Here is a 9,796-nt window from a genome sequence, read left to right on the forward strand (position 1 = left end):
TAGATGCGCACCACTGGCATCAACCCTGATGCTGGCAACACCGCTGCTGGTGGCAACGGTCCTGTTGTAGGTGGCAGTGGTAGCGCTGGTGGCACAGGAACATCGTCATCGCCTTCTGTGCCGCCGACTCAGGACCACGAGATTGACGATGATGACAACGACTATTTATATCTATAGATATTAAGTTTTTTTTATTGTTTCATATATTTATTTGATGTACTTGACTTTTATTTCATTTGCACACTGTATTATTTTTTATTTTAAATAAAAATTCTTCATTATTTACAAATTGACCACTAATTGTGTAAAAAATTTTAAATTTTAAATTAAAATTGATAATTTATTTCAAATTAAAAAAAAGACATTACCGATGGAATAATCCGACAATAATCAAGTGCAAAACAACATGTTTTTAGCGCCAACATTACTGTCGAAAAAATTCGCTGAGAAATTTGACGGTAATTACCGTCGGAGGAAATAAATCTGACGGTGAACATTTACCAGCAAGGTTTGTACTGTCTGATTGTTTCCGACGGTACTCAACGTTTTTTCTATAGTGTTTTTGGCAATACATATATTAATTATAATCACAAATTAAGCTATTTTGCATTAAATGACTTACATAATGGCGATTTCATTTATTGTCATAAATGCTAAATTGAATAAGTCATTATTATTTTTTATTTAAAATTAAATAAGAATAAAACCAAAGATACTATTTTATTTGAGTTTTAGGGTTTAATGAGTGGCACACTTAAATATAAATAATGATTTCAGGATTTTGGTCAATGATGCATCAAGGTCGCCTCCATAGCTCTTTTCCCATTAGAAGAGTTGTGATTCAACCTTATTAGGGATGTAAAAGGCTTTGGTTGAGGAAAATCAAAGAATCAAACTCTCTTGATTATGCTTACGAATTCAGGTACGATTTTGCGCTCTCAAATATTTCTTTCTTAATGAGTTAAAATAGATTGTCTTGGGATTAAGAAAATCAAGAATTTTCAACTATTTTGGTGTTTAAATTTAAGTAATTAACCTATGTATTTTATTTGATGATGACGATAAAGATGGTGATGATGATGAAAATGGTGACGGTGATGAAGGAAAAAAAAGAAAGAGAAAAGAAACAATTATGATTAAAATTTTATTTATTATTTTGTTCTTTTGGAACAAGAAAGAATCAATGCATTAGAAGTCTGATGAATTTTCGAAGCAAAATCTTTTTATTAGAGTAGAAAATATTGATGATGAGGCTCAACAATTGGTTAATTTTAGATTGCAATATCAAAGTCTCTATATCTGTCATCTGTACATCTTTATTGTTAGCAAACTCAAATGAACTATAAAAAAAAAATAAGAGGGAGTGAAGCATAAAAAATGAGAATGAGAATGGAGGATTATTTTTGTCGAACAAAGTTTATTTTTTATATATATTATTTTAATTACAATTTTTTATAATTAATTTTATCAATGTCTAATTTTTTTATAATTAAAAATAGATATTTACTCAAAAAAATATCTGAGTTAATTAAAACTAGTTGTATGAGAAGAGAAAATGGACTTGTATTCCATATGAATATGAGTAAGACGTGTTCATGAGAGAATTGAAAATTGAAAAGTGATAAAAAAAAACCTATCTGGTTTTGATTCCCTCAAAGCAAAGTTGTCGGCGTCGGCCGCAATAGGCATATTAATACATGTGTCAATTGATCAGTAATAGTATTTCCCTTTTGAAAATGATTGCTTTCCCTATATTTTATTTTTCATTCCCTTTTAAATAATAGAAAACTGTTACGGATCTGGCCCATGGATCCCACAGTCAGAACGGTCTCCTAACCCGGTCACCCAGGCCTGACCCGCTTCCCCCTTCTAGAAGATCCAAACCGGCTTACTAGACTCTCTAACCAATATTTGAATTCAAATACCTCCTTTATCTTAGCCAAATAAGATAAGATAAGATACCTACCCTCACCTATATAAAGGGGAGCCCCAAGCCCCCTCAGGTACGTCATTCATTCTACATACTTTTTACCTCTTAGATCCATTCTGACTTGAGCTTCGGAGTGTCTTTACAGGTGCCATCCCCATTGCTCCGATCAGATAATCCGGCATCCACCCCGACTCGCAAGTTCTCGATCCAACTCACAACCCGTACCGGAGACATCTTGTACATTGGCGCCGTCTGTGGGGATGTTGTAACGTCGTGACAAATTGGAGGATATCCCCGAAGAGCAATCCCAAAGCCACCACTGAAACTCTCGCGTGAGAAGCCCAATTCCCGAGCACCGGGAAGCCACACCCCCCAACTAGGGGAGGATAGCAAGCGCCGTTCGCCAACCAACCCCACCACAATCTAAGGAGAACGCCTATATAGTCATCGAAACACGAAATCCAGAAAACCTAGAGGACAAGGCAGCCCAAATAATCCAAGACCTCTGCCTCCGGGTACAAGAACTCAAAGGTCGAGACTCAACCAAGGAATGACACCACACGGAAAATGGAAGTCATGCTACCTCCAGGTCAAGATCACGCCACGAAACTAGACACAACAGGACGCCTGATCGGCGACATGGCAAGAGGCATGATTGCAGCATCTCCCGTGACCCCGGACATTGACGCGATGCGGATGACGATCGGGGACATCGGGAAACCAAACGCACAAGAAGCGAGCACGTGATAATGGGAGCTACCCCTTTCACGGAGAAGATCCTAAGAGCAAAGCTTCCCAAGGGATTCGACAAGTCCACAGATATGACATACGATGGAACCAAAGGTCTCCAAGAACACCTAATGGCCTTCGAAGCTAGGATGAACTTGGAAGGGGCCGCCGATGCAGTCCGATGCAGTCCGATGCATAGCCTTCCCTATAACCCTGGCCGGACTTGCGATCAAATGGTTCAACGCCCTCCCAAACAGGTCCATAACCGGCTTCTACAACATCTCAAGGAAATTTATGGCCCAGTGCACCACTAGAATCACCAAAGCCAAACACCCCACCAGCTTGCTAGGAGTTACCCAAAGATAGGACGAGTCCACGAGGAAATATCTGGACAGGTTCAACGACGAATGCCTAACGGTCGACGGACTCACAGACTCAATTGCAAGCCTCTGCCTGACCAATGGACTCATGAACGAAGCCTCCGAAGTCACCTCCTGGTCCATGGCGGCCTTCAACCTCGCCAAAGTACTCAGACCACTGGCCATCTCAACTGAAAAAACATGAAAGGAATGTAAGTCCACAGAACGGACAAAAATAGGAAAAAGCACAAGTCCCCGACTTGCAAAAACAACAAACATAAAGGACAATAGTACGCACCAATAAAAGTACGACAAGCCTCCGGATCCCCCATAATATCCCGAGGATGCAAAGGACGCTCCCCGAAGAGATGCCAAAGGACATCAGTGATATTCCGATCCTCTGGAGACAACCCCTCATAAGTAACCCCCGTTAGATACGACAGCCCAGCACTAAAATTCCAATACGTCGGAAACCGACGCTCCCCCTCTAACGTCAACCAAAAAGGATGATGCCCTCGAGCAGGGCACACCTTAAAATACCCTCTCTTAAAACCATGAAAGGAATCCTCGTACAAACCAAATATACGACGATGTGGCTGAGCCCTAAAGGACATGTATCTCTTCTTGTGCTTCCGTTTCTTAGTCGGCAGAGTGCACGAGAAGAGGAAGAGGAAGATGTTAACCAAAGGAGCGAACAGCCGCCCAGCTGTTCAGATGCAACTGAGATGGGGCAACGGAACATCGACTCAACAGCGCCTGGACGAAGGGCGAGAATGAAAGCCGCACACCGAGCCGTGTAAACATAGACTCGTACACCCACATCCAATCCAGAACGGTCGGCGAGTCTAAATTCAAGTAACAAACCCTCTCGTCGACCCCGGGGATGACGAGCTCATATTGGCGCTCGACATCGCCACACCCGCAAACAGCCCCCTGATCACGAAGCCGCTAGAGATTCGCTTCCGTTATCTGGGACGGTGTCCCCCAAATATTAGAGGTCACCCAATAATAGCGGCGGGGGACGCCCCCCGCGAAATCACCGGAATGCCCACACCCTTACTTCTCTGCCGAGACATACCTAAAACAGGAGAAGCAGCACCATCAGCCTACCAAAGCTACATGGCAGAAAACAATGGAGAAAAGGAAAAAAAACTCTACCATCTATCATGAACTATGCCTACAGTGGTGCTCGTCCTCCCCCAAATAAAACCACTACCCTCATTTGAAACACAGTGCTAAAAGAGGAACAAAATGCAGTCCCAACGTATGAAAACAAAGTGGAAAATAAACAAAAGTAAGGAAGACATGGCAATAGAATACCAACCTGACAAAGTCACGAATGAGTAAAAGATGGGAGTAGGAAAACAGCACAAACTCAGAGCCAAAATGCCCAGAAGAAGAATAAAAAAAGAACGTAGGAAAAAGTGGAGAAGATATGAAACTAGGAAGATTGAAAAATGAAGCGGATGAGGGAAGAAAAAGCAAAAAATCAAAACGGTTGTGAAGAATAAAAAACCAAAAATGCCCCTATAAACCAGAGAGAAAATGAGGGACAAAAACGGAAAAGCAACCCAAACTTCCCATCGCAATAAATGCACCCCCAAAACATAACTAACTGTATGCCTCGAAGAAACATAGTAGACGCAAGAATACGAAAGGCCCAAATAAATTACTAAGACGGATCCCGAGGTCACCAACTCCCCTGGACAAACCGACCAGCCGACCTCCTGGATCCGGACCCCCCTATACAGCGACGCCCAATGAAACCACAAGCAGCCAAATCCTAACCTCCAGCGACGGAGACCGACCTAGCTTGCTCCCTCGTTGCGGGGTCAACTGTTACGGATCTGGCCCACGTATCCTACACTCGAAACGGTCTCCCGATCTGGTCACCCGGGCTGACCCGCTTCCCCTTTCTAGAAGATCCAAACCGGCTTACTAGACTCTCTAACCAACATTTGAATTTAAATACCTCCTTATCTTAGCCAAATAAGATAAGATAAGATACCTACCCTCATCTATATAAAGAGGAGACCCAGGCCCCCTCAGGTACGTCATTCACTCTACATACTTTCTACCTCTTAGATCCATTTTGACTTGAGCGTCGGAGTGTCTTTGCAGGCACCACCCCCACTGCTCCGATCAGATAATCCGGCATCCGCCCCGACTCGCAAGTTTCCGATCCAACTTGAAGAAAATCTCATGCCCTAAGTTGTTCAAGTTGTGATGTTGATGGTTTGATGAACCAGAAGCGATTAAGAGAGGGAAAGAAATAAGTTCTTTTCATTGTTGGAGAGAATGAAAAATCCCCTTAGAAAATATTTGTTGAGTTATTACACCTTATATACTATGTACTTTTTATGTACTCTCACTAAAAAATAATTACAATGGTAAACTTATTATTGATAAAGAAATAATCTAGGTAACACCCTCCCGCAAGCTAGAATTGTGTAAATCTAACAATCCTAGATTGAAAACATTAGCAAGAAAAGGACCCGGTGGCAGAGCTTTGGTAAGAAAATCAGCAAGTTGATCCTTGGAACGAACTGGCATAAGATGAGTGAGACCAGACAAATACTTTTCACGAACAATGTGGCAGTCCACTTCAATGTGTTTAGTTCTTTCATGAAAGAAGGGATTATTGGCAATGTGAATGGCTGACTGGTTGTCACAGAATAGAGTGATAGACTTTTGAAGCGGCAAGCCAATGAAATCCATTAAGAAAGATAACCAACTAGCTTCACAAGTGGCAATAGCAAGAGACCTATATTCAGCTTCTGCAGAGGACTTGGCAACTGTGGTTTGCTTCTTACTCTTCTAGCTAATGAGCGAGTTCCCAAGCATGAAGTAATAACCGAAAACGGAGCGACGAGTATCGGCACAGGTAGCCCAGTCAGCATCGGCAAATCCAGTGAGATGCAGATTAGAAGTAGAGGAGAAGAAGAGACCAGTTGCAGGTTGGCCTTTTAAATATCGGAGTACACGAAAAGCAGCCTGTAGGTGAGAAGTGGTTGCACAGTCCAAAAATTGGCTCAAACGTCCCACATCATAAGAGATATCGGGTCTAGTGTTTGTGAGGTAAAGGAGTCGGCTGATGAGCTGTCTGTAAACAGTGTTGTCTGTTAAAATGGTACCTGATTCCTTTGAGAGTTTCTGACTATAATCAAATGGAGTAGAGAGAGGCTTGCAATCTAGATAACCAAAATCTCTGAGAAGGTCCATGGTGTACTTCCGCTGATAAATGTGAATTCCAGAGTTATAGCGTACTACTTCTATTCCCAAGAAGTATTTGAGATCACCAAGATCCTTTATTTTGAATTTGTCATCCAAATCTTGCTTGATGGAATTGATTTCACCAATGTCATTCCCGGTTAAAACCAAGTCATCAACATATACTAGAATGGCAGTGAAGCTTTCAGATTGTTTCTTGATGAAGAGTGAATGATCATCAAAAAACTGCTTATAACCAGCATCCACAAGAGTCTGAGTGAGCTTAATGTTCCATTGCCTGCTTGCTTGCTTAAGCCAATATAGAGATTTTTGTAATTTACAAACCAAACCTGGTTGTGACACAGCCAAACCGGGTGGTATCTTCATATAAACTTCCTTGTCCAAATCTCCATGAAGGAAGGCAGTGTTGACGTCCAGCTATTTCAAATGCCATTTCTTTGCCGCTGCTAATGCTAACATTACTCATAGGGTAGTCATTTTGACAACTGGACTAAAAGTATCACCATAATCTACTCCTTGCACTTGAGTGAATCCTTTTGCAACTAGCCTCACTTTGTGCCTCTCTATGGTGCCATTGGGATTGAATTTTACCCGAGACTTTCTAGTAATGCAGTCATGTGTGATGTCAGAGTGTTGTGATGCAGGTGCATTGTTAGTGTGTGGTATGGCAATGGGTGCAATGGTGTGTGAGGAAATTGGTGAGTGCATTGAGCTTGAGAAATGTTCATTTGAATCTGTGAGTGTGGTATGTGTGGGTGATTGCAAATGATGTGTGGATGGTGTATCATATTGAAAAAGATCAATGCATTGTGGAGTACGAATGGGTACCACAAAAATGTCAGTGCTAGTAGAATGTAAAAATGGAAAATGAGTTTCATAAAAAATTACATTTCTGGATATAAAAATTTCCTTTGATTTTAAATCAATAAGTCAAAAACCCTTTGTTCTTAATTTAAAACCAAGAAAAGCTGTTTTTCTGGCTCTTGGGTCTAATTTTGTTCTTGAATTTGTTAATGTGGAGGCATATGCAAGAGAACCAAATACTCTTAAATATGAAAGGTCAGGTAAGTTACCATACAAAAGCTTATAAGGACTAGCATTATCCAGGTTAGTGCTGGGCAGCCTATTAATTAGGTGAATGGCGTGAGCAACTGCATATTACCAAAAATAATGTGGAATTCCTGATTGAAATAGCAGTGCTCTAGCAACACCTAAAATATGCTGGTTTTTTCTCTCTTCAATCCCGTTTTGCTCTGGTATTTCTACACAAGAAGTTTGGTATAAAATTCCCGTTGATGCAGAAAAGGATTTTAGAGTGAACTCTGGCCCATTGTCGATCCTTATACACTTAACTTGTTTTTCAAATTGTACTCTGACAAAATTCACAAAATTAATAACCAATTGTGATGCTTCAGATTTGGTTTTCATAAAAAAATCCAAGTGAATTTGCTCTTGCCATCCACCACAGTCAAAAAATACCTATGTCCTTCATTGGAAGAAACAGAAATAGGACCCCAGATATCCATATGAACTAAGTCAAAACAATCTTTTATTTTAGTTGTACTAAGATTAAAAGATAATTTCTTTTGTTTTGCAAAATGACATGAATCACAAGGAAATTTTGAAGCAATACAATCTATAAAAGGATAATACTTCTTCAGAAAAATCAATTTATGCATGGGTATGTGTCCTAATCTAAGATGCCAAATGTTGTTGTGCTCACTGTGTGAAGGTGTGGTGGGATGAGTAGTAGTCGTAGTTGCCGCCAATGAAGCTTGCTTTGGTGGAAGAGGGGAAAAGTGAGAGAATTCTGGTTCTCTACTCATTGTATATAACCCTTCTATACACTCAGCAATGCCAATCATTTTTTATGTGGATCTATCTTGTATCTCACAACACTTATCATTGATTAACAGTTGAAAATGTAAGTTTGAGATTAACTTTGACACAGATATCAGTTTAAAATCAAAAGAAGGAATGTATAAAATATTTTTGAGAAAAAAATTTTTAGAGAATGTGATTGTGCCAATGATGGTGCTAATAGTTTTGGTCCCATTTGGCAATATCACATTGATTGGATCAATATTTTGAAAACTTGCAAAATCTTTTAAGTCAAAAGTCACATGATCTGTTGCACCGGAATCAATGATCCATAGTGCAGATTTTGGAGTGATAACGCTCATAATTCTCGCATTAAAATGTAATGCAATGGTTTTACCTGGAGTGGAAGTCTGAATGGAAGTAGTCAAAATTTGATTTGCATTATGAGGTTGTTGTTGCACATTTTTGTCTTTGATCAACTCTAACAAGGCAAATCTTTACTCTGGAGTGAAGCCAGATCTTGATATTCCAGTGTTCTCTTGGAGACAATTGAGCTGGAATTGTTTGTCACTGAGTATATCGTCACGCCCCTCAGTGATCACGTGATTGATGGTGGTGTTATGTTGATGCCATTGATAGAAATGGGAGGAGTACCCATGCTTCTTATAGCATACATCTTCTGTGTGGCCTTGCTTGTTGCAATGCGAGCAAGCCAATGTAGCTCCACGACCTCTGCAATGGGAGGATCTGTTTGCCATGTTTGACATTTTGAGAAATCAATGAATCACGTAGTAATAGGGATTCAGATCTTGTTCCTTCCAACTCGTTAATCGGAACAACTATGTTCACCAAGAAAGAATCTTGCGAAATAGCCTCTCATCAAACTCTATTGGATGAGTTTGAAGGAAGAGGTAAGAATGAGGGAAGGAAAATGTGAAAGAAAAATTAGGGATAGAAAGAAAATGACAAAATTGGATTAATCTCAATTCACAACTTTTTTTTAATAATTTGATTCACAGCTTGGTTGCTCTCCACGCTCACCGCACCATGAAGAAAATCTCATGCCCTAAGCTGTTCAAGCTGTGATGTTGATGGTTTGATGAACTAGAAGGGATTAAGAGAGGGAGAGAAATAAGTTCTTCTCATTGTTGAAGAGAATGAAAAATTCCCTTAGAAAATATTTATTGAGTTATTACACCTTATATACTATGTACTTTTTATGTACTCTCACTAAAAAATAATTACAACGGTAAACCTATTATTAATAAAGAAATAATTTAGGTAACACAACTCACAACCCGTACCGGAGATATATTGTACAAAAACTAATTTAAATAAAATCATTTCAATTATTATCTTTCTAATATTATTATTTTTAATTTGTATCAAGTATTATCTTTATTATTTATGCAAATTATTTTTTATGATAGCAGATATAATTTTTACTATAAACTAATATAATAATTTAATAAATAAAAATATTAAAATTCATTTTATTAAAAAAATACAAGGCTCCTTACTCAATAGAAAAACGTTAGAATAAACTCGATCACGTTTATATCAACAACGTTAACAGCAAATTGAATTTGAACTTATCACCACTCACAATCAGACCATCCCCGCGCAGCCCACTTTCTCAAATAACATTTCTATAGTCATTCAAATCAAATCTCTTCTTGTTTGATTATCTACGTATATTTTGATTATTTATTGCCCTTTCTTTTTT

At 39.4% G+C, this 9,796-nt stretch overlaps 1 protein-coding gene across 1 annotated transcript; it reads right to left on the reverse strand.

Moving 5' to 3' along the window:
* LOC107607078 (uncharacterized mitochondrial protein AtMg00810-like) lies at nt 5,836-6,615 on the reverse strand. Its single transcript, XM_016309066.1, has one exon. It carries the CDS (start codon nt 6,613-6,615, stop codon nt 5,836-5,838), a length of 780 nt encoding a protein of 259 aa, XP_016164552.1.

Source organism: Arachis ipaensis, chromosome B07, assembly GCF_000816755.2.
Source record: "Arachis ipaensis cultivar K30076 chromosome B07, Araip1.1, whole genome shotgun sequence".
In the NCBI taxonomy this organism is placed as follows: domain Eukaryota; kingdom Viridiplantae; phylum Streptophyta; class Magnoliopsida; order Fabales; family Fabaceae; genus Arachis; species Arachis ipaensis.